The following is a 26,088-nucleotide window of genomic DNA, read 5'->3' as shown; positions in this document are numbered from 1 at the left end:
GAATATGGAAAACTCTGTAATTCTCTGCAAGTTATAAAAGTGCATGTTTTGGAGGGTAGCAAAATCTAGAGTGACTTGTTGTGAACACATGGAACTAGATGGGTTGCTGCTTGCCCCACTGTTTGCTTTGTCAAAGTGGTTTTGTGTCATGGCCAGATGAAGTATCAGTGTTCTTGTTATTGAAACCCAGTGAAATCAAATCGCGCTACCCGTCAGGTTTGCTACTTAAAGTGGCTAAATTGTTCTTGAGTGACATTATAGGGGATTTTTGAAGCTTGAGAATACCTACAAGGTTGTCCACTTTGTGTCAAATCTTCCAAAAGGAATACTAGTCCACAAAAAATGGACAGATAGGTTGTATGTGTTAGCATTGTGTGAGTATGTGTGTATGTGCTCATTTGCAAATGCATGTTACAGTGTTTTCTGCCTTCAGTGACAAGTTATAGCCTATAGTGTGTGTGTGTGTGTGTGTGTGTGTGTGTGTGTGTGTGTGTGTGTGTGTGTGTGTGTGCGGAAGTCTATAATATGTGGAAAGATGGGGGAGTGTCAGTGTCCAAGTGTTGTGCTGCTTAGTATGTGTGCATGTGTATGTGTGGTTCTATGTTTTCAGAAAGAAAGGCATCTTAAACCAGCATTGTTCTCTCTGTTGACATTGGAGCGGAGGTGTAGGCGTGGGCTTGGGCTGCTTTCCTCGGGGCAGGGTGTGGTCCAGCTCCAACCAAATTTCCACAACACACACACACACACACACACACACACACACACACACACACACACACACACACACACACACACACACACACACGTGTATATAAATGTACAGGAGGGAGGGGGAGAGCTCGCAATTATTGAAGATGGCAGTCTCTTATTAGAACGTAGTGCCATCTAGTGTTCACCATTGGACACTGCAACCCATGAATCGTCCGTCTTAACTGTACACAGCCAAATATTTCGAATTTATGCAAAGGTGGAAAAACTCCTTGAAGATATAAAAGAAGAATATCCTGTTTTCAATATGAATAGACTAGTTTGTCAGTGTCACAAGGTGTAGTCATGTGTGTTGTCATAATTTAGTTAAATTGCTTTATCCTCTCTTTTCACAGTAATATCAAGGCAGACTTTTCATCACACCAGGGCATAAAAAGAAAAGGACATCAAGACCCACACGGTATTTATCGATTTTTACTGGAATTATGATTATTATAATTCTGATTATTGTTTTTGTTATTATTTATTCAATCCCTAGTTTTTTGCATGAGTTTCTGATACATTAATTCACGTCTTTATGCGTGCTCGATAATCCAGGCAAGGAAATCACAGAAAGTTGAATCAGCTCATCTGGACACAGCGTTTATTGAGAGAAACGTTTCATCACTCATCTAAGTGGCCTCTTCAGTCTAAACTGACGGCAGGCATCCCCGCCTTTATAAACAATACAGTGACATATCAACAGAAACCAACGATCGGTTTCATATTATATGCAAATTGCCGTGACCATTAACTAGAGATACAGTGGCAATGTGTACTATTCACAGAGGATTGGGGAATAGTCGCCATCTTACAATGCTGTGATTGCAAACATTCCCAAATCCTCAGTGAATAGTACACATGGCCATTGAATCGCTAGTTAATGGTCACGCCCATATTTGTATATGAAACCGATTATTGTTTGTGGTCGTTATGCCACTGTATTGTTTATAAGGGTGGGGATACCTGCAGTCAGTTGAGACTGAAGAGGTCACTTAGATGAGTGATGAAACATTTCTCTCAATAAATGTTGTGTTCAGATGAACTGATTCAACTTTCTGCAATTAATTCATATGATGTGAAAATACTTTGAAAATACAGGTTGTGGTTATCTTACGTTTCTTTCGGGGAGGGGGTTGGCTGTCTCTCTTTTTCTTTCTTACAATTCCATTATAATCTGTTATCCTCTCTCAGTGTTGTATTCTGTAAATTGTGTATTATTCTGTACATACAACATCCATTGTTTGTCCGTCTTGGGAGAAAGATCACTCATCTGTTGCTCTCCCTGAGGTTTCTTCCTATATTTTTCTCCCTGTTAAAGGGATTTTTTTTTTTTTTTTTAGGGAGTTGTTCCTTATCCCGATGCAAGGGTCTAAGGACAGTGTGTTGTGTTGCTGTAAAGCTCCCTGAGGCAAATTTGTGATATTGGGCTGTAGAAATAAAATTGACTTGACTTCTCTCATTATTTTTGTCTTTGTATAATTACAGATGGCTGAGGAGGAGGAAACCAGGGAGGTGCTCTTTCCAGATTGGGAGGGTCCAGACAAAACTGGCCTGACCATAGAGCAGACAGGAGAAGGAGAAATTTTTGTCAAAGAAGTGAAAGGGGAGTCACCTGCAGCACGGTCTGGAAAAGTATATGAAGGTGCAGTATTAAATCAACATCCCTAATCAATGAGTGGTTGAATTACATTGAATGGGTGCTTGAATTAGATTTCTGTCACTTGCCTACCTACCAATTACAATGTTGTTTTCTGCTCCAATTTACGGTCATAGGGGACCAGATTGTGGGTGCCACCATCTATTTTGACAACATGAGCTCAGAAGAAACAGCTGACCTACTTAAGACTTTAAATCGCCACAAGGTTGGACTGAAACTACAAAACAAAGGGGACAAGTCTCCTGGCCGCTCCCCCTTGAGCACGCCTTGTCGATCACCTATTGGCACACTGACATGGGAGGGGAGGAGCCATTTTGGCGGCTCCAGTCCAGATATTGTCCTTGTGAGTTCAGTAATCATAAATAGAGATTTTTTTTAGGAATCTTCAGAATAAGCTAACAATTTCAACTGTAAAATAACATTTTCCTTTGAATAATATTTCATATGAATATTGTTTGACTGGTTCTGTCAACAGAGTGGAGATGATGAGGACTACAAGAGAATATACACAAAAAAGATTAAACCAAGGCTGAAGTCTGAAGACCTTGCAGAGGGAGTAGATGTGCGCACTGAGCGGCACAGCAGTACAAGCAGTGATGGCAGCACAATTACCACCATCACCCGTCGCATCACTACCTACACTATGGATATGCCAAGTGACATAAGCGAGCAGGTTGAACTTTCAAGCCCAGAGTTCAAGGGGCTAAGACATGAATCAGGGGAGGGCTCCCCTCGTATAATAATTACACATGGAAGCACCTCAGGTAAAGGGGATGCAGAAGAGGGAGTTTTTGAGTTAGGCAATGTTTCTGTCACTGGGCCACAAGTTAGCTCCACAGAAACACACTGGCGCACTGGAGGAGTCAAGACAACAACAATTACCAGAGAGATGGAGGGGAATAGTGGTGCAGGACTGAGATTTAAGGGGGCAAACTTTGGAATATCAGGGAGTAAGGGAATTTCAAGCCGGAGTGGAGAGCATGAAGATAGCACCACTCAGCAGTCAAGCATGAATGTGACAGTAAGAGACAGTATGAACACAGGCAACAAACAAGTTTCAGTAGGAAGTTTAGGAGGAGTGGAAATACCCTCCACTGGTGTCAAAGGAGGGTCAATTAATGTGTCCTTACCGGGAAAAAACACACATATTTCCTCTACATCAGTTGGTAAAGTAGATGGGGGAAATGCAGAGATTCATTTGGGCGAGAGGGGTATGGTGGGTAGCCAAGGATCTAGAATTACGATCAGTCACCAACAGACAAAGGGGTCAGGAATTAGTGGTATTCCAAGTGTAAGACTTGGTGGGGGTTTCACAGATTTTGACACTGAACTGAATGGAGGGAAGATTGCAGAAGGGTTTAAAGCCCCAACAGTAGACATTGATACCTCAGGTATTTCCTCAAAGACAGGAATAGAATTACCAAATGTGAAAGGGAATGCAGATGTTTCAGCTCCTGGACTAAAACAAGACATTAAACTACCAGAAGTACATATTGCAGGGCCAAAGATCTCAATACCAGGTGTAGATACTAACCTTAAAGGTTCAAAGTTGCAGAAGGAGGTTGGTGTTTCAGGCTCTGAAATGCAAACAACAGAGATACGTAGATTTGGGATGAAAGGACCCAAAATTGATGGAAATGGTATGGAAGTTAAACTCACTAAAACAGACATTAACTTGGATGCACCTAAAGTAAATGTACCAGGACAAGAAATTGATATCAAAGGGCCAATCATCAAGACTTCATCAAAATCCAAGGCAAAAATCTCAATGCCTGAGGCAAATCTGAAAGGTGGTGACCTGACTGTTGATGTAGATATGTCCATTCCAAAGGCCGGGGGAGATATTGCTGCACCCAAAGTAGACATTAGAGGGCCAAATGTGGACATCAAAGGTCGTAAGGGTGAATTCACAGTGTCATCATTTGGTATGAAAGTGCCCAAAGTTGAAAGTCAGGATGTCAGTATCATTCCCCAAAATGTTGACACTGACATCAAGGCACCCAAAGTCGACACCGCTATAAACATTGAAAAACCAGAAATTGAAATTAAAAGAAGAGAAGGTGAAATGAAAGGCTCAAAGGTGAGGATACCATCTTTATCAGGACCTCAGCTCTCAATGCCAGATGTGGACATTAATCTCAAAAGTCCAAAGATTAGCGGAGATGTTAATGTGTCAGATCCAAACATTCAAGGAGAAATAAAGGCACCAAAAGTTGAAATCAAAGGACCAGATGGGAAGGGTGAATTCAATATTGCAAAAATAAAGACGCCATCATTTGAGCTGAAGGGTCCAGAAGTGCAGGGTCCCAATATAGATATTAACCTTCACAAAGCTGACATTGATATCAAAGCACCTGAAGTTGACAGGAAAGGGCAAGAGTTTAGTGTTAAATTTCCTGAGGGCAAAATCAAAGGAACAACATTTAAGATGCCATCAATATCAGGGCCTGAAATTTCAAAACCAGATATTGATATCAATCTGAAAGGGCCCAAAATGAAGGGAGATGGGAAAGTATCAGTGTCTAAGCTTGAAGGAGACATAAAATCTCCTGAAATGGAGATTAAAGGTCCAAAAGTGAAAGCTGCTGATGTTAATATAAATCTTCCTAAAATGGACATTGACATTAAAGCATCTGATGTTGACATAAAAGGACCAAAAATTGATGTTAAAGGTCCTGATGGCAAAATCACAGGGCCCAAGATGAAGTTGCCATCGATATCTGGTCCAAAGGTTTCTATGCCAGATATGGATTTCAACCTTAAAGGACATAAACTGAAGGGAAATGTGGATGTATCGGTGCCAAAGATTGAAGGAGACATTAAATCACCTGAAGTTGAGGTTGAAGGTTCAGATGTTGATATCAAGGGTCCAGAAGGTGGATTCAAAATGCCAAAGATAAAGATGCCATCATTTGGCTTCAAAGGTCCAAAACTGGAGGGTCCTGATGTCAATGTTAACCTTCCAAAAACAGATATTGACATTAAAGCACCAGACGTGGACATCAAAGGACCAGGGATTGATGTTGAAGGCCCTGATGGAAAAATCAAAGGTGCCAAATTCAAGATGCCATCCATAACAGGACCAAAGATTACAATGCCTGACATGGACCTAAACCTGAAAGGTCCAAAGCTCAAGGGAGATGTAGATGTGTCAGTACCAAACGTGGATGGAGACATTAAAGGCCCTAAAGTTGAGATTGAAGGTCCAGAGGTTGACATTGAAGGCCCAGAAGGCAGATTCAAAATGCCAAAGATAAAGATGCCATCATTTGGCTTTAAAGGTGAAAAAGTAGAAGGTCCTGATTGTGATGTTAACCTTCCCAAACCTGCCATTGACAAAAAAGCTCCTGAAATGAACATCAAAGGACCACAGATTGATGTTGAAGGCCCTGAAGGAAAAATCAAAGGTGCCAAATTCAAGATGCCATCCATAACAGGACCAAAGATCACAATGCCGGACATGGACCTAAACCTGAAAGGTCCAAAGCTCAAGGGAGATGTAGACGTGTCAGTACCAAACGTTGAAGGAGCCATCAAAGGCCCTAAAGTTGACATTGATGGTTCGGAGGTCGAAATTGAAGGTCCAGAAGGTGGATTCAAAATACCAAAGATAAAGATGCTATCATTTGGCATCAAAGGTCAAAAACTGGAGGGTCCTGATGTTGACGTTAACCTTCCCAAACCTGCCATTGATATAAAAGCACAAGACGTGGACGTCAAAGGACCAGAGTTTGAGGTTGAAGGCCCTGAAGGAAAAATTAAAGGCCACAAATTCAAGATGCCATCCATATCAGGACCAAAGATTTCAATGCCTGATATAGACCTCAACCTGAAAGGTCCAAAACTCAAGGGCGATTTGGATGTGTCAGTTCCAAAGATTGAGGGAGATGTCAAAGGTCCTAAAGTTGAGATTGAAGGTCCAGATATTGACATTGAAAGACCAGAAGGTGGATTCAAAATGCCAAAGATAAAGATGCCATCATTTGGTTTCAAAGGTCCAAAAGTGGACGGTGCTGATGTCGATATTAACCTTCCCAAAGCAGACATTGAAATAAAAGCACCTGATGTTGACATCAAAGGACCAGAGTTTGATGTTGAAGGCCCTGAGGGAAAAATAAAAGGTCCCAAATTCAAGATGCCATCAATATCAGGACCAAAAATGTCCATGCCAGATGTAGATTTCAACCTAAAAGGACCTAATATCAAGGGAGATGTCGATGTTTCGGTCCCAAATATTGAGGGAGACATCAAAGCACCTAAAGTTGAGATTGAAGGTCCAGATGTTGACATTGAGGGTCCAGAAGGTGGATTCAAAATGCCAAAGATAAAGATGCCATCATTTGGCTTCAAAGGTCCAAAATTGGAGGGTCCTGATGTCGATGTTAACCTTCCCAAAGCTGATATTGACATAAAAGCACCAGATGTTGACATCAAAGGACCAGAGATTGATGTTGGAGGTCCTGAAGGAAAAATCAAAGGTCCCAAATTCAAGATACCATCAATAACAGGACCAAAGATTTCAATGCCAGATGTTGATGTTAATCTAAAAGGACCGAAGATGAAGGGAGATGTGGATGTGTCTGTGTCAAAGATTGAGGGAGATGTCAAAGCACCTAAAGTTGAGATTGGAGGTCCAGATGTTGACATTGAGGGTCCAGAAGGTGGATTCAAAATGCCAAAGATAAAGATGCCATCATTTGGCTTCAAAGGTCCAAAATTGGAGGGTCCTGATGTCGATGTTAACCTTCCCAAAGCTGACATTGACATAAAAGCACCAGATGTTGACATCAAAGGACTAGAGATTGATGTTGAAGGACCTGAAGGAAAAATCAAAGGTCCAAAATTCAAGATGCCATCCATATCAGGACCAAAGATTTCAATGCCTGATATAGACCTCAACCTGAAAGGTCCAAAGCTCAAGGGAGATGTGGATGTTTCAGTCCCAAAGATTGAGGGAGATGTCAAAGGCCCTAAACTTGAGATTGAAGGTCCAGATGTTGACATTGAGGGTCCAGAAGGTGGATTCAAAATGCCAAAGATAAAGATGCCATCATTTGGCTTCAAAGGTCCAAAATTGGAGGGTCCTGATGTCGATGTTAACCTTCCCAAACCTGACATTGACATAAAAGCACCAGACGTTGACATCAGAGGACCAGAGATTGATGTTGAAGGCCCTGAGGGAAAATTAAAAGGTCCCAAATTCAAGATGCCATCAATAACAGGACCAAAAATGTCTATGCCAAATGTGGATTTCAACCTGAAAGGACCTAAAGTTAAGGGAGATGTGGATGTTTCAGTGCCAAAGATTGAGGGAGATATCAAAGCACCTAAAGTTGAGATTGAAGGTCCAGATGTTGACATCGAGGGTCCTGAAGGTGGATTCAAAATGCCAAAGATAAAGATGCCATCATTTGGCTTCAAAGGTCCAAAACTGGAAGGTCCTGATGTCGATGTTAACCTTCCCAAAACAGAAATTGACATAAAAGCACCAGACGTGGATTTCAAAGGACCGGAATTTGATGTTGAAGGCCCTGAAGGAAAAATCAAAGGTCCCAAATTCAAGATGCCATCCATTTCAGGACCAAAGATTTCCATGCCAGATGTGGATTTCAAGCTAAAGGGACCTAATGTCAAGGGAGATGTGGATATGTCAGTGCCAAAGATTAAAGGAGACATAAAAGCACCTAAAGTAGAGATTGAAAGTTCAGATGTTGACATTGAGGGTCCAGAGGGTGGATTCAAAATGCCAAAGATAAAGATGCCATCATTTGGCTTCAAAGGTCCGAAACTGGAGGGTCCTGATGTCGACGTTAACCTTCCCGAACCTGCTATTGACTTAAAAGCACCTGATGTGGACATCAAAGGACCAGAGATTGATGTTGAAGGTCCTGAAGGAAAACTCAAAGGTCACAAATTCAAGATGCCATCCATATCAGGACCAAAAATTTCAATGCCAGATATGGATTTCAACCTTAAAGGACATAAACTGAAGGGAAATGTGGATGTATCGGTGTCAAAGATTGAAGGAGACATTAAATCACCTGGAATTGAGGTTGAAGGTTCAGATGTTGATATCAAGGGTCCAGAAGGTGGATTCAAAATGCCAAAGATAAAGATGCCATCATTTGGCTTCAAAAGTCCAAAACTGGAGGGTCCTGAGGTTGACATCAACATTACCAAACCCGATATTGAAATAAAAGCACCCGATGTTGACATCAGAGGACCAGAGATTGATGTTGAAGGTCCTGAGGGAAAATTAAAAGGTCCCAAATTCAAGATGCCATCAATAACAGGACCAAAAATGTCTATGCCAAATGTGGATTTCAACCTTAAAGGACCTAAAGTCAAGGGAGATGTGGATGTTTCAGTACCAGAGATTGAGGGAGACATCAAAGCACCTAAAGTTGAGATTGAAGGTCCAGATGTTGACATTGAGGGTCCAGAAGGTGGATTCAAAATGCCAAAGATAAAGATGCCATCATTTGGCTTCAAAGGTCCAAAACTGGAGGGTCCTGATGTCGATGTTAACCTTCCCAAAGCTGACATTAACATAAAAGCACCTGATGTTGACATCAAAGGACCACAGATTGACGTTGAAGGCCCTGAAGGAAAACTCAAGGGTCCCAAATTCAAGATGCCATCCATATCAGGACCAAAGATTTCAATGCCTGATATAGACCTTAACCTAAAAGGACCTAATGTTAAGGGAAATGTGGATGTTGATGTTTCAGTGCCAAAGATTGAGGGAGACATCAAAGCACCTAAAGTTGAAATTGAAGGTCCAGATGTTGACATTGAGGGTCCAGAAGGTGGATTCAAAATGCCAAAGATAAAGATGCCATCATTTGGCTTCAAAGGACCAAAACTGGAAGGTCCTGATGTCGATGTTAACCTTCCTAAGCCTGACATTGACATAAACGCACCTGATGTTGACATCAAAGGACCAGAGTTTGATGTTGAAGGTGCTGAAGGAAAAATTAAAGGTCCCAAATTCAAGATGCCATCATTAACAGGACCAAAAATTTCCATGCCAGATGTGGATTTCAACTTGAAAGGCCCAAAGCTAAAGGGAGATATGGATGTGTCAGTTCCAAAGATTGCGGGAGATGTCAAAGCACCTAAAGTTGAGATTGAAGGTCCAGATGTTGACATTGAGGGTCCAGAAGGTGGATTCAAAATGCCAAAGATAAAGATGCCATCATTTGGCTTCAAAGGTCCAAAACTTGAGGGTCCTCGTGTTGATGTTAACCTTCCCAAAGCTGACATTAACATAAAAGCACCTGATGTTGACATCAAAGGACCACAGATTGACGTTGAAGGCCCTGAAGGAAAACTCAAGGGTCCCAAATTCAAGATGCCATCCATATCAGGACCAAAGATTTCAATGCCTGATATAGACCTCAGCCTAAAAGGACCTAATGTTAAGGGAAATGTGGATGTTGATGTTTCAGTTCCAAAGATTGCGGGAGATGTCAAAGCACCTAAAGTTGAGATTGAAGGTCCAGATGTTGACATTGAGGGTCCTGAAGGTGGATTCAAAATGCCAAAGATAAAGATGCCATCATTTGGCTTTAAAGGTCCAAAAGTGGAAGGTCTTGATGTCGATGTTAACCTTCCCAAACCTGACATTGAAATAAAAGCACCTGATGTTGACATCAAAGGGCCAGAGTTTGAGGTTGAAGGCCCTGAAGGAAAAATTAAAGGTCCCAAGTTCAAGATGCCATCCATATCAGGACCAAAAATGTCCATGCCAAATGTGGATTTCAACCTGAAAGGCCCAAAACTCAAGGGAGATGTGGATGTGTCAGTTCCTAAGATTGAGGGAGATGTCAAAGGCCCTAAAGTTGAGATTGAAGGTCCAGATGTTGACATTGAGGGTCCAGAAGGTGGATTCAAAATGCCAAAGATAAAGATGCCATCATTTGGCTTTAAAGGTCCAAAAGTGGAGGGTGCTGATGTCGATGTTAACCTTCCCAAACCTGACATTGAAATAAAAGCACCTGATGTTGACATCAAAGGGCCAGAGTTTGAGGTTGAAGGCCCTGAAGGAAAAATTAAAGGTCCCAAATTCAAGATGCCATCCATATCAGGACCAAAAATGTCCATGCCAAATGTGGATTTCAACCTGAAAGGCCCAAAGCTCAAGGGAGATTGGGATGTGTCAGTTCCTAAGATTGAGGGAGATGTCAAAGGCCCTAAAGTTGAGATTGAAGGTCCAGATGTTGACATTGAGGGTCCAGAAGGTGGATTCAAAATGCCAAAGATAAAGATGCCATCATTTGGCTTTAAAGGTCCAAAAGTGGATGGTGCTGATGTCGATGTTAACCTTCCCAAAGCAGACATTGAAATAAAAGCACCTGATGTTGACATCAAAGGACCAGAGTTTGATGTTGAAGGCCCTGAAGGAAAAATCAAAGGTCCCAAATTCAAGATGCCATCAATAACAGGACCAAAACTTTCCATGCCAGATGTGGATTTCAACCTGAAAGGTCCAAAGCTCAAGGGAGATTGGGATGTGTCAGCTCCAAAGATTGAGGGAGATGTCCAAGGTCCTAAAGTTGAGATTGAAGGTCCAAATGTTGACATTGAGGGCCCAGAAGGTGGATTCAAAATGCCAAAGATAAAGATGCCATCATTTGGCTTCAAAGGTCCAAAAGTGGACGGTGCTGATGTCGATGTTAACCTTCCCAAACCGGACATTGAAATAAAAGCACCCGATGTTGACATCAAAGGACCAGAGTTTGATGTTGAAGGCCCTGAAGGAAAAATTAAAGGTCCCAAATTCAAGATGCCATCAATAACAGGACCAAAAATTTCCATGCCAGATGTGGATTTCAACCTTAAAGGTCCAAAGCTTAAGGGAGATGTGGATGTGTCAGTTCCAAAGATTGAGGGAGATGTCAAAGGCCCTAAAGTTGAGATTGAAGGTCCAGATGTTGACATTGAGGGTCCAGAAGGTGGATTCAAAATGCCAAAGATAAAGATGCCATCATTTGGCTTCAAAGGTCCAAAAGTGGAGGGTCCTGATGTCGATGTTAACCTCACTAAACCTGACATTGACATAAAATCACCTCATGTTGACATCAAAGGACCAGAGATTGATATCGAAGGCCCTGAGGGCAAACTGAAAGGTCCCAAATTCAAGATGCCATCCATATCAGGACCTAAGATATCAGTGCCTGATGTAAATCTTAACCTTAAAGGTCCAAAGCTCAAGGGCGATGTGGATGTTTCAGTCGAGAAGATTGAGGGAGACATGAAATCACCCAAAGTTGAGATCAAAGGTCCTGGTGTTGAAATTGAAGGTTCAGAAGGTGGATTCAAAATGCCAAAGATAAAGATGCCAACATTTGGCTTCAGAAGTCCCAAAGTTGAAGGACCTGATGTTGACATCAACCTTCCCAAAGCAGACATTGATATAAAAGCACCTGATGTTGACATCAAAAGTCCGGAGCTAGAATTTGAAAGTCCAAGTGGTAAAATTAAAGGACCCAAATTCAAGATGCCATCAATAACAGGACCAAAGATTTCTATGCCAGATGTGGATTTCAACCTAAAAGGACCTAAGGTCAAAGGAGATGTAGATGTATCTGTGCCAAAGATTGAAGGTGATATCAAAGCACCTAAAGTTGAGATCAAAACTCCAGATGTTGACATTGATGGTCCAGAGGGTGGATTCAAAATGCCAAAGATAAAAATGCCATCATTTGGCTTCAAAGGTCCAAAACTGGAAGGTCCTGATGTCGATGTTAACCTTCCTCAGCCTGACATTGACGTAAAAGTACCTGATGTTGACATCAAAGGACCAGAGTTTGATGTTGAGGGCCCTGAAGGAAAAATCAAAGGTCCCAAATTCAAGATGCCATCCATATCAGGACCCAAGATTTCAATGCCAGAATTTGACATCAATCTGAAAGGACCTAAGATCAAGGGAGACATTGATATGTCAGTGCCAAAGATTGAGGGTGACATGAAGACACCTGAAGTTGACTTAAAAGGTCCCGATGTTGACATTGAGGGTCCAGAGGGTGGATTTAAAATGCCTAAAATCAAAATGCCGTCATTTGGCTTTAAAGGTCCAAAAGCTGAGGGGCCTGATGTTGACATCAACCTTCCCAAAGGAGACATTGATATCAAAACACCTGAAATTGACGTTAAACCAGTAAACATTGATATTGAGAGTCCCAGTGGAAAGATCAAAGGTTCAAAATTCAAAATGCCATCCTTATCAGGACCTAAGATTTCAATGCCAGACGTGGACTTCAACCTTAAAGGACCCAAGATCAAGGGTGATGTTGATGTGTCTGGTCCCAGAATTGAGGGAGAAATAAAGTCTCCTGAAGTAGATATCAAAGCACCTGATGTTAATATTGAAGGGCCAGAAGGTGGATTCAAAATGCCAAAGATTAAGATGCCATCATTTGGCTTTAAAAGTACAAAAGTAGAAGGTCCAGATGTTGATATCAACCTTCCCAAAACTGATGTTGATATCAAAGCACCTGATATTGATGTCAAAGGACCAAAAGTTGATGTTGAAAGTCCTGGTGTTAAAATCAAGGGGCCAAAGTTCAAGATGCCAACAATATCAGGTCCTAAGATTTCCATGCCAGATGTCGACTTCAATCTCAAAAGTCCAAAGACAAAGGGAGACATCTCTGTTTCAGTTCCAAAGATTGAGGGAGAAATGAAAGCACCTGAGGTTGACATCAAAGGTCCAGATATTGATGTTGAAGGAGGAAAAATCAAAGGACCTAAACTCAAAATGCCATCCATATCAGGACCCAAGCTTTCAATGCCAGATTTCGATATCAAAGGGCCCAAGGTCAAAGGAGATCTGGACGTGTCTGTGCCAAAGTTGGAGGGTGACTTTCAGACACCTGAAGTTGACATCAAAGGTCCAGATGTTGACATTGAGTGCCCAGAGGGTGGATTTAAAATGCCTAAAATGAAAATGCCATCATTTGGCTTTAAAGGTCCGAAACTCGAGGGTCCTGATGTTGATATCAACCTTCCCAAAACTGACTTTGACATCAAAGCACCTGATTTTGATGTAGAAGGACCGGAATTTGATGTTGAAGGTCCCGAAGGCAAAATCAAAGGACCCAAATTCAAGATGCCATCCATATCAGGGCCAAAGATTTCAATGCCAGATTTTGATTTCAACCTAAAAGGTCCTAAGATAAAGGGGGACCTGGATCTGTCAGGTCCAAAGATTGGGGGAGATTCAAACATTGACATCGAAGGACCAGATGTGAATATTGAAGGTCCAGAAGGTGGATTTAAAATGCCAAAGATAAAGATGCCATCATTTGGCTTCAAAGGTCCAAAAGTAGAAGGTCCTGATTTTGATGTTAACCTTCCTAAGCCTGACATTGACATAAAAGCACCTGATGTTGACATCAAAGGACCAGAGTTTGATGTTGAAGGCCCGGAAGGCAAAATCAAAGGACCCAAATTCAAGATGCCATCCATATCAGGGCCAAAGATTTCAATGCCAGATTTAGATTTTAACCTTAAAGGACCTAAGTTAAAGGGCGATCTGGATCTGTCAGGTCCAAAGATTGGGGGAGATTCAAACATTGACATCGAAGGACCAGATGTGAATATTGAAGGTCCAGAAGGTGGATTTAAAATGCCAAAGATAAAGATGCCATCATTTGGCTTCAAAGGTCCAAAAGTAGAAGGTCCTGATTTTGATGTTAACCTTCATAAGCCTGACATTGACATAAAAGCACCTGATGTTGACATCAAAGGACCAGAGTTTGATGTTGAGGGCCCTGAAGGAAAAATCAAAGGTCCAAAATTCAAGATGCCATCACTATCAGGACCCAAGATTTCAATGCCAGATTTTGACACCAATCTGAAAGGACCTAGGATCAAGGGAGACGTTGATGTGTCAGTGCCAAAGATTGAGGGTGACATGAAGACACCTGAATTTGACATCAAAGGTCCAGATGTTGACATTGAGGGCCCAGAGGGTGGATTTAAAATGCCTAAAATCAAAATGCCATCATTTGGCTTCAAAGGTCCAAAAGTAGAAGGTCCTGATGTTGATCTCAACCTTCCCAAAACTGACATTAACATCAAAGCACCTGGTGTTGATGTAGAAGGACCAGAAATTGATTTTGAAGGTCCCGAAGGCAAAATTAAAGGACCCAAATTCAAGATGCCATCCATATCAGGGCCAAATCTTTCAATGCCAGATTTTGATTTCAACCTAAAAGGTCCTAAGTTAAAGGGGGATCTGGATGTGTCAGGTCCAAAGATTGAAGGTGACATAGAGGTACCCAAAGTAGACATTGAAGCTCCAGATGTTAATATTGAAGGCCCAGAAGGTGGATTTAAAATGCCAAAGATAAAGATGCCATCATTTGGCTTCAAAGGTCCAAAAGTAGAAGGACCTGATGTTGATATCAACTTTCCCAAAGGTGATGTTGACATGAAAGCCCCTGAAGTTGACATCAAAGGACCGGAATTTGATGTTGAAGGACCTGAAGGCAAAATCAAAGGACCCAAATTCAAAATGCCATCCATATCAGGACCCAAGCTTTCAATGCCAGATTTTGATATCAACTTTAAAGGTTCCAAAGTCAAGGGAGATCTCGATGTGTCTGTGCCAAATATTGAGGGTGACTTTCAGACCCCTGAAGTTGACATCCAAGGTCCAGATGTTGACATTGAGGGCCCAGAGGGTGGATTTAAAATGCCTAAAATGAAAATGCCATCATTTGGCTTTAAAGGTCCAAAACTTGAGGGTCCTGATGTCGATCTCAGCCTTACCAAACCTGACATTAGCATCAAAGCACCTGGTGTTGCTGTAGAAGGACCAGAAATTGATTTTGAAGGTCCCGAGGGTAAAATTAAAGGACCCAAATTCAAGATGCCATCCATATCAGGGCCAAAGATTTCAAAGCCAGACTTAGATTTCAACCTAAAAGGTCCTAAGTTAAAGGGGGATCTGGATGTGTCAGGTCCAAAGATTGAGGGTGACATAGAGGTACCCAAAGTAGACATTGAAGGACCAGATGTTAATATTGAAGGCCCAGAAGGTGGATTTAAAATGCCAAAGATAAAGATGCCATCATTTGGCTTCAAAGGTCCAAAAGTAGAAGGTCCTGGTGTCGATGTTAATCTTCCTAAGCCTGACATTGACATAAAAGCACCTGATGTTGACATCAAAGGACCAGAGTTTGATGTTGAAGGCCCTGAAGGAAAAATCAAAGGTCCAAAATTCAAGATGCCATCAATGTCAGGACCCAAGATTTCAATGCCAGATTTTGACATCAATCTGAAAAGACCTAGGATCAAGGGAGACGTTGATGTGTCAGTGCCAAAGATTGAGGGTGACATGAAGACACCTGAAGTTGACATCAAAGGTCCCGATGTTGACATTGAGGGTCCAGAGGGTGGATTTAAAATGCCTAAAATCAAAATGCCATCTTTTGGCTTCAAAGGTCCAAAGCTGGAAGGTTCTGATGTTGACCTAAATCTCCCAAAAGCTGACATTAATGTGAATTTACCTGATGTTGACATCAAAGCACCAGAGATTGACATTGAAGGCCCTGATGGTAAAATCAGAGGACCCAAATTCAAGATGCCATCCATCTCAGGACCAGATATTTCAATGCCTGACCTGAATCTTAAAATTCCCAAGCTTAAGGGAGATGCTGATGTGTCAGTGCCTCGTGTTGAGGGTGACATAAAGACACCCAAGGTAGACATTCAAGCTCCTAATGTGAACATCGAATCTCCAGAGGGACAGCTCAAAGGGCCAAAGTTCAAGCTGCCATCAATAACTGGGCCTAAAATATCCTTGCCTGATGTTGACTTCAATCTCAAAGGACCAAAGCTGAAGGGAGACATCGAGGGTGATATTGATATGTCAAAGAAGGAAATTGAGGGGCCAGATATAACAATTGACAGTCCCGAACTTGCACCAAAAAAGACAAAGTTCAAAATGCCAAGATTTGGATTCAAAGGTCCAAAGGTAAAAGCTCCTGATATGGATATCAATATCAAAGGGCCGAAAGTCAAAGGTGACCTCGATGTTTCTGTTCCTTCCACTGAAGCTGATATAAAATCTCCTCAGATTGATGGAGGTTCTCTAGATGTCGATGTAAAGACTTCTGATTCTGGTTTTCGAATGCCAAAATTCAAAATGCCCAAATTTGGGTTTAAAGGCCCAAAGGTTGAAATGCCAGAGGTTGATGTTAACCTTCCCAAAGCTGATGTTGATGTCAAAGTTCCATCTGTTGACCTTAAAGGACCCAAACTGGAAATTGAGGGGCTTAAAGGAAAGAGCCCCAAAATCTCCACACCGGATATTGACTTCAATGTGAAGGGACCAACACTGACAGGAGATGTAGATGTGTCACTGCCAAAGATTGACAGGGATATCAAGGGACCTGAAATTGATATTGAGGGTCCAGAAGGTAAAATGAAGGGGCCAAAGTTCAAAATGCCATCACTCAGTGGCCCTAAAATTTCCATTCCTGATGTGGACTTTAATCTTAAAGGACCTAAACTAAAAGGAGATGTGGACATGTCTTTGCCGAAGGTAGAAGGAGAAATAAAGGCACCAAAAGTTGATATTGAAGGGCCAAATATCGACATTGAAGGTCCAGATGGTGGTTTTAAAATGCCAAAAATAAAAATGCCATCTTTTGGAATCAAAGGCTCAAAACTGGAAGGACCAGATTTGAATGTAAGTCCTCCCAAAGTTGATGTTGATGTCAAAGGTCCAGAGATTGACATTGAGGGTGTTGATGGTAGGATCAAAGGACCTAAGTTTAAGATGCCAACCATCTCAGGACCAAAGATTTCTATGCCAGACTTGGATATCAATCTGAAAGGACCTAAAATGAAGGGAGATGTGGATGTGTCTGTGCCAAAGATTGAGGGAGACATCAAAGCACCTAAAGTTGAGATTGAAGGTCCAGATGTTGACATTGAGGGTCCAGAAGGTGGATTCAAAATGCCAAAGATAAAAATGCCATCATTTGGCTTCAAAGGTCCAAAACTGGAAGGTCCTGATGTCGATGTTAACCTTCCTAAGCCTGACATTGACATAAACGTACCCGATGTTGACATCAAAGGACCAGAGTTTGATGTTGAGGGCCCTGAAGGAAAAATCAAAGGTCCCAAATTCAAGATGCCATCCATATCAGGACCCAAGATTTCAATGCCAGAATTTGACATCAATCTGAAAGGACCTAAGATCAAGGGAGACATTGATATGTCAGTGCCAAAGATTGAGGGTGACATGAAGACACCTGAAGTTGACTTAAAAGGTCCCGATGTTGACATTGAGGGTCCAGAGGGTGGATTTAAAATGCCTAAAATCAAAATGCCATCATTTGGCTTTAAAGGTCCGAAGGTTGAGGGTCCTGATGTTGACATTAACATTCCCAAAGCTGATATTGATATCAAAGCACCTGATGTTGACATCAAATGCCCAGAAATTGATGTTGAATGTCCTGAAGGAAAAATCAAAGGACCCAAATTCAAGATGCCATCAATATCAGGACCCAAGATTTCAATGCCAGAATTTGACATCAATCTTAAAGGGCCAAAGATCAAGGGAGACATTGACGTGTCAGTGCCAAAGATTGAGGGTGACATGAAGACACCTGAAGTTGACTTAGAAGGTCCCGATGTTGACATTGAGGGTCCAGAGGGTGGATTTAAAATGCCTAAAATCAAAATGCCATCATTTGGCTTTAAAGGTCCAAAGGTTGAGGGTCCTGATGTTGACATCAACCTCCCCAAAGCTGATATTGATATCGAAGCACCTGATCTTGACATCAAAGGCCCAGAAATTGATGTTGAAGGCCCTGAAGGAAAAATCAAAGGAACCAAATTCAAGATGCCATCCATATCGGGACCCAAGATTTCAATGCCAGATTTTGACATCAACCTGAAAGCGCCAAGGATCAAGGGAGACATTGATATATCAGCACCAAAGATTGAGGGTGACATGAAGACACCTGAAGTTGACTTAAAAGGTCCCGATGTTGACATTGAGGGTCCAGAGGGTGGATTTAAAATGCCTAAACTCAAAATGCCATCATTTGGCTTTAAAGGTCCAAAGGTTGAGGGTCCTGATGTTGACATCAACCTTCCCAAAGGTGACATCAATATAAAAACCCCGGGAGTTGACATCCAAGGCCCAGAAATTGATGTTGAAGGTCCTGAAGGAAACATCAAAGGGCCCAAATTCAAGATGCCAACAATATCAGGCCCAAAAATCTCTATGCCAGACGTTGGCTTGAATTTGAAGGGTCCCAAACTTAAGGAAGATTTTAGTGTGTCTGGTCCAAAAGTGGAAGGCGATTTCAAGGCACCTAAATTGGACATTGAAGGGCCAGATGTTAACATTGAAGGCCCTGAGGGTGGTTTCAAGATGCCAAAAATGAAGATGCCTTCATTTGGTTTCAAAGGGCCAAAAGTGGAAGGTCCAGATGTGAATGCTAGCCTCCACAAAGGTGACATTAAGATTGATGCACCCAGTATCGATATCAATGCACCCAAAATAGATATTGAGGGGCCTGAAGGTAAAATTAAAGGACCTAAATTCAAGATGCCATCCATCTCAGGACCCAATATTTCAGTGCCAGATTTTGATGTAAATCTGAAAAAACCCAAGCTGAAGGGAGATATGGATATGTCACTGCCAAATATTGAGGGAGACATCAAAGCACCCAAAGTGGATATTGAAGTTCCCGATGTTCATATTGAAAGCTCAGAAGGTGGATTTAAGATGCCAAAGATAAAGTTGCCATCTTTTGATGTCAGAGGTCCAAAACTAGAAGGTCAGGATATCAATATCAATATCCCCAAAGCTGACATTGACATAAAAGCACCTAAAGTTGACGCCAGAGGTCCCCAAATCGATGTTGAAGGACTTGATGGAAAAATCAAAGGGCCCAAATTAAAAATGCCATCAATATCAGGGCCAAAGATTTCAATGCCTGATTTAGATATAAACCTCAAAGGGCCAAAGATCAAAGGAGATGTGGATGTGTCAGTGCCAAAGATTGAGGGAGACATCAAAGCACCAAAGGTTGAAATTGAAGGTCCAGAAGGTGGATTCAAAATACCTAAAATCAAAATGCCAACCTTTGGTGTCAAAGGTCCAAAGGTTGAGGGACCTGATGTTGATATCAGCCTTCCCAAAACTGACATTGACTTCAAAGCACCTGGTATTGATGTAGAAGGACCAGAATTTGATGTTGAAGGACCTGGAGGCAAAGTCAAAGGACCCAAATTCAAACTGCCATCTATATCAGGACCCAAGATTTCAATGCCAGATATCGACATCAACTTGAAAGGGCCAAAGATCAAGGGAGACGTTGATGTGTCAGCGCCAAATATTGGGGGTGACTTTCAGACACCTGAAGTTGACTTAAAAGGTCCCAATGTTGACATTGAGGGTCCAGAGGGTGGATTTAAAATGCCTAAACTCAAGATGCCATCATTTGGCTTTAAAGGTCCAAAAGTTGAGGGTCCTGATGTTGACATCAATCTTCCCAAAGCTGACATCGCTGTTAAAGCACCTGGATTTGATGTCAAAGGCCCAGAAATTGATGTAGAGCACCCTGAAGGAAAAGTCAAAGGATCAACATTCAAAATGCCATCAATATCAGGACCTAAACTTTCCATGCCCAGTGTTGATATCAACTTGAAAGGTCCTAAGGTTAAGGGGGATGTGGATTTGTCACTGCCAAAGGTTGAAGGAGACATCAAAGGTCCGGACATAGACATCCATAGACCTAAAGTTGACATTAGGAGTCCTGAAGGGGATATTGACATAAGTCCTCCAAACATTGACATTAGAGGACCTGAAATTGACATCAAAGGGCCAGAGGGTAAAATCAAAGGACCAAAATTCAACAAGCCATCAATATCTGGCCCTGGTATTACAGTGCCTGGCATTAACCTGAAAGGTCCTAAGGTGAAGGGAGATATCAAAGTTCCAGATGTAAACATAGAAGCTCCAGGCATCAACATTGAAGGGGGAACATTTGACATTGAAAAACCTAGTGTTACATTTCCCAAATTTAAAGGTCCCAAATTTGGAATCAAGTCCCCAGAATCTGAAGGGCTCGATGTTAAGACACCCAAGTTCAATATCGGAGCCAAAAGCCCCAAAACCTCAGTTAGTCTCCCAGATGTTGAGGCAAGTGTGGATGCTCCTGACTTGGACATCAATGTCAAGGGAAAGAAGGGCAAATTCAGACTTCCTAAAGTGAAAGGAAAAGCAAAGAAACCTGAAGTTGACATCGAAACACCAAAAGTAGATTTGGATGTGGACACATCAGATGTTCATTTAAAAGGAACAAAGGGAAAGAAGCATCTGTTTGGTAAACTTCATTTTCCTGATGTGGAACTTGATATCAAGTCACCCAAAGTGAAAGCTGATGGCGCTTTATCAGAGGGATTGAAATTATCTGGAACAGATTTGCCATCAGCCAGTCTAAATGCAAGCATTGAGGGTTCAGGTATTGACAGTCCAAGTGTTCGTCTGGAAGGTACAGATGTGAAACTAAAGACACCTAAGGTCAAAGCACCAAATGTCCCTGATTTTGATGTAAATGTAGAGGGGACCATGTCAGCAGGTTTGAAAGATCCAAAACTAAATGTTAAAAGAGATGGTTCAGGGAGCAACACATCTGTTGACCTTCAGTATCCAGAGGGTTCTATAACATTTCCCAAACTCAAGGTTCCAAAGTTTGGGATTGCTCTGCCAAAGGTAGAAAGTCAGGAACATGCAGCAAATGTTGAGTCACAAGCAGCAGCTGGTGGAGATGTAAACATACAGTCTCCATCTGTTAGTTGCCATATAAATAAAGTTCCTAGTCCAGAATTGAAGCACCGTGAAGGAAAAGTAAAGGTCAAGATGCCTAAATTCTTTGGCAAATCAAAAGCAAAAGGTGGTAGTGCAGTTGATTTAAGTCTTGGTGGACCAGATGTAGAACTGAGTGGCAGTGGAAAGGCTGGGAAAGTCTCTAAAGATTTAAGTTTAAGTTCTGGGGAGTTGGTGAGTGGAAAGTTAGAAGTAGAGGGAAGTTCTGGGTTCAGCGTGTCACCTAAGGGAAAATCTGCCTCACTGGATCTATTTAAGAGATCAAGACATCGATCTTCTTCTCTGAGTGATGAGGGAGGACTTGCTGTCAGCTCACCATCGGCTCACCTAGAAGCAGAGGGTGGAGACATTTCTTTAGATCTAGGGGGTGCCAAAGTTAAAGGAAAGAAAGGCAAGTTGAAGTTTGGCACCTTTGGTGGGTTTGGTTCAAAGTCAAAGGGCTCATATGAAGTGACACTTGGGGAAGACAGTGAAGCAAATGTAGAAGGAGGTGCAGGTGTTTCTCTCCCATCCAAAAAATCTAGACTGTCTTCATCCTCCAGTAGTGACAGTGGGTCTAGAGGGGGTTTCCGATTCCCAAGGGTTGAACTGTCCGTGTCACCAAAAAAATAATGAATTATGAGGTTGATTAAACTCTCTCATGTACACCTCCACACCCTCTTCCAGAAATTATTAATCCTTAACAGTTAAGGTATTAAAAGTGTTGAAGATGTTCACACTCACCTTATTTTAGTTAATTCACTGTAACTTTCCAAATTTCATTCATCTCACAGGAGTACATGAGATCGTTTAAAATCCCATCAACTGTAAATAAGATGAATTTGTATTGTAATATTAAATATTGTTTTTGTACATAGTCAAAATTTATTGAACATATACCTTCTCACTAAATTCACACATACAGTGTCTTGCATAGTTTGCCCAGTTGTCTTATTGCATTCTATTAAATGAATGTTTCTAAGAAAAGGTGTGGTATAATTGCATCCAGGTTGTGCTAGATAAGATATAGTTACAATAGTTATTTCTAAGAAAAAGATTTTTTTACACCAAGGCACGAAGCAAAAATATAAGTCTACCTGTTTTTATGTATGAAATAATTCATTTTGTTTTGAAGCTTTGAAATTATATAATCAGTGCCAAAACATATTTACTCATTGTAGAGCTGGCCTTTCATAACATGAATGTTGTAAAGACCATAATTGCAAAGACAATCAGTGTCTCTGGAAACTACCAACTCTATAAACTGCTGTCAATACTTTGTCATTCATTTTTTTATGAGTCTGTGCACCCATATACTTTCTTCCATTTACAAAAAAAAACAAAAAAAAAAAACAAAACAAAACTTTGCACTTGCTTCATATGGTTGTAATAATGTTTTAAGTTTCTCAGTCTTGTTTCATTTCCACTCTTATTTGTTTATTTGGTCCTCTGTATATTTCTTTCACTGTCTTCATCTCTCCTTGTACATCAATCTCCTTGTGGTATTTGACTATGCAAGGCAATGTCATGACTATCAGTAAAAATGTCACAAGTGAGCAATAACTCTGAACTCATGTCAGTTGTTTGCTAAAAGAAATCAGGGTTGATTTTTTGAGGTAAAGGTAAAGGAGTTGCATAGTTCTGACATGATTTGATAGAGATGGGGTTATGATTCTTTTGGATCTAGCTTGTTTGTCTGTGTGCCTTCTGCAAAAAAATCAAATAAACAGTTGAGTAATATTTCTGGTTTTTGTGAAACCTGACGCCTTTACTTTAAGAAAGTAAATTGTCTTAATAATTTAACTATTTTCTTGATTAGAATGAATGAATGAATTGGAAAGTTCTGATATTCATATCTTGATCATTTATAACACTTCCCTTTTGGTTCAGAATGCCAGTTTACAGTGGCATCATATTTTGGAAATGTAAATGGGCAGTATGGCCAACAGATCCATCCAATTATGCACATTTTGTTTTTGGTTTTTTTCCACCCCCCGCCAATATTCAACCATGTAAACCCATCATTGAAGTTGTAAATACTATCCATGTTGATGGCAATGGTTATTTTCACTGCCTTCAGCTGTCGTCCGTTAATCATGGACCCTGTAAGTGCCGCAAGCAGATTTTGTTAAGGATACATTCAATTTCGGGTTTTTGTTTTACAGGTTTGAAGCAGGCATTTTAGATGAAGACATAGTGGTTAGCACTGTTGCCTCACAGCAAGAAGGCCCTGAGTTCAAACCCTAGGCCATCCCAGGCCCTTTCTGTGTGGAGTTTGCATGTTCTCCCCGTGTCTGCGTGGGTTTCCTCCGGGTGCTCCGGTTTCCTCTCACCATCAAAAAGGCATACATGTTAGGGTTAATACTCCTGTCTGCGCCCCTGAGCAAGGCAATGGAAAGAAGAACTGGAGTTGGTCCCCGGGTGCTGCAGCTGCCCACTGCTCCTATACAGTAGGATGGGTTAAATGCAGAGAACAAATTCAATGTAAGAATACAATGTCAAATAAAGTGGCTTTCATTTCATTCATTCATTCCGATACAGTTTAGCAATTGTACGATTAAGGAAATATGTCAGTAGCGATATTAGGCTGCAACTAATGTTGCTTTTACTAATAATGGTTGAAATTAATTATGATGAAAATATTAACATTATCCTTCAAGTTGCAAAACACAACTGCATTGATGCTGAATTATTCAGAAACTACATGTGTGTTGGGGTAGGACTACCCTGCATATTATGCATAGTCATTTCAACATGAAAAACAGCATTATTTTACCTTTTAAATTAGCTACATCCATTTAAACATGAGATTCCCAGTGAGTGCATTGATTTGATATATCAGCCACACCATTTCTACACTAACATGAAATGAATGGAAACAAGTTACTCCCAGGAAGGCAGGAAAAACAGAATTCTAAAACACTATGTTATGCTTTGGAAAATGTAGTAATGTAAAATATATGCAAATTGTAGTTATTTAGCTAAAACCTGGAACAACATTAGCGTATCTTTTTAATAGGACAGGAATGTGAATGTGAGGGGAAGAGATGCGACAAAGGTCCTCAGCTGTGTTCAAATCCAGGATGTTGTGCCTCGGCCTGAGCTGTCATAGTACACACTTATGTGGTTTAACCAGGATGTGCCGGACAGGATATTTCAACAAATATGAGTAATTTAATGTGACAATGCAACATTTTTGAATTTTAAAATGACTTTGCTCAAATCTAATGCAGAATGTTCAAGGCAGCACTCACAAAGCTGAAAATCAAAGACAAACCTCAGTTTCACTTTTCTTTTCTTTTTTTGCTTGCTCACCAAACAAACCCGCTAGCATTTTGGCTTTTTGGCCCTCATCAGAGCAGTTATATTGTTCACATCTATCTACCTTGCAACTGAAAATGGTAGTTCTTTCATTCGCAATCAGCAGGCTGTCTCAGCAGATCTTACTCTTCATTGGTTATAAGGGTTGTTGTTTGTGTGCTACAACACTGATGTGCTGAAGATGCCAAGGATAAAGATGAAAAATGTCATGGAATCTAATGCTTAAAATGAGTTAAGCCTGAGGTCAAAGTTGACCACAAACTCTCCTGATGTGCCTACCTTTATCCTATTTTTGCTTCTTTTAATCGCTGCACTGCTGCTGAGTTACTGAGATGACATGCTTTAAATTTCAGTACCTTCCATGCAATTTGTGCAACAAAGCTTTGTGTCTCAGGTGTGACTGTATAAATCGAGGGATTACTGCCACACTTTGGTCATCAAAGTTGTTAGTGAGCTGGCAGCTGGGAAATCTTCCAGCTCCAAAAGTAGAGCTGTCAGGAATGTACTTTCATGTGTGCCTGTAGTTACATACTTTCTCGCCTCATTTTGTCAGCTGCCTGCCTCCAAAATGGTAGCAGTAGATCAATGTAGCTCACCAACTCATGCACAACATGACCTTACCTGAGGTAATTTTGTCAAAATACAATCTACAAATCTTAATCCGTTACAGCTAATGCAGGGAAAAGACCCATTATGGATCACTGCAATAATTATTTTGTTCTGGAATACATTCACATTTCTGAATAGTGCAAGAGTGGGCCCATAGAGTGGGCCCATGTTCAGAAAGCTGCAGCTCGTCTGGTGTTCAACCGCCCTAAATTCTCCCACACAACTCCCCTTCTCATGTCCCTACACTGGCTCCCAGTAGCTGCTCGCATCCAGTTTAAGACTCTGGTGCTAGCCTACAAGGCAGTGAAAGGAACAGCTCCTTCCTATCTCCAAGCCATGGTCAAGCCCTACACCCCCGCCCGACCACTTCGCTCTGCTGCCTTGGGACGCCTGGTTGCCCCGTCGCTCAGAGGCCCCTGCTGCCGATCGACCCGGTCACGGCTCTTTTCTGTCCTGGCTCCACAGTGGGGGAATGAACTCCCCACTGATGTCAGGACAGCGGAGTCGCTGCCCATCTTTCGGCGCAGGTTGAAAACTAACCTCTTTAAGAACTACTACCCTATTACTTGTTCTTAGCACTTATTGTATTCACTCATTAAAAAAAAATCTCTTGCGCTTTTACTTTAGCACGGGTTTTGCTCTTAGATGCTTGTTTAGATGCACTTATGACCACCTAGTTCTCCTGATTTCCTACATTAAATGCACTTATTGTAAGTTGCTTTGGATAAAAGCGTCGGCTAAATGACTGTAATGTAATGTAATCCTCTGGGACACGCCCATCCACACTGACAGAGAGATAAAAGCCAACAAGCCTGACATCGTTATCAAGGACAGGAAGGAAAAGAGGTTCATGCTCATTGACATGGCAGTACCATCTGAAAAAAAAACACACAAAAAAAAACACCTC

At 41.3% G+C, this 26,088-nt stretch overlaps 1 protein-coding gene across 3 annotated transcripts in view; it reads left to right on the top strand.

The window, feature by feature from the left end:
• ahnak (AHNAK nucleoprotein) overlaps nucleotides 1-22,991 on the top strand; it is a 41,587-nt gene extending 18,596 nt beyond the window's left edge. For all 3 annotated transcript variants that reach the window (XM_056284156.1, XM_056284154.1, XM_056284155.1), the window contains 4 exons: nucleotides 1,104-1,168; nucleotides 2,236-2,392; nucleotides 2,524-2,750; nucleotides 2,883-22,991. In XM_056284156.1, coding sequence (XP_056140131.1) covers nucleotides 2,236-2,392; nucleotides 2,524-2,750; nucleotides 2,883-21,884 — 19,386 coding nt within the window. In that variant the 5' untranslated portion in view covers nucleotides 1,104-1,168 and the 3' untranslated portion in view covers nucleotides 21,885-22,991. The remainder of the gene's footprint in view (nucleotides 1-1,103; nucleotides 1,169-2,235; nucleotides 2,393-2,523; nucleotides 2,751-2,882) is intronic.
• Nucleotides 22,992-26,088: the final 3,097 nt, after the last annotated feature.

Source organism: Lampris incognitus, chromosome 1, assembly GCF_029633865.1.
Source record: "Lampris incognitus isolate fLamInc1 chromosome 1, fLamInc1.hap2, whole genome shotgun sequence".
NCBI classification, from domain to species: Eukaryota; Metazoa; Chordata; class Actinopteri; order Lampriformes; family Lampridae; genus Lampris; species Lampris incognitus.
Note: the sequence above shows the minus strand (reverse complement) of the source record. Positions and strands in the feature narration are given on the sequence as shown.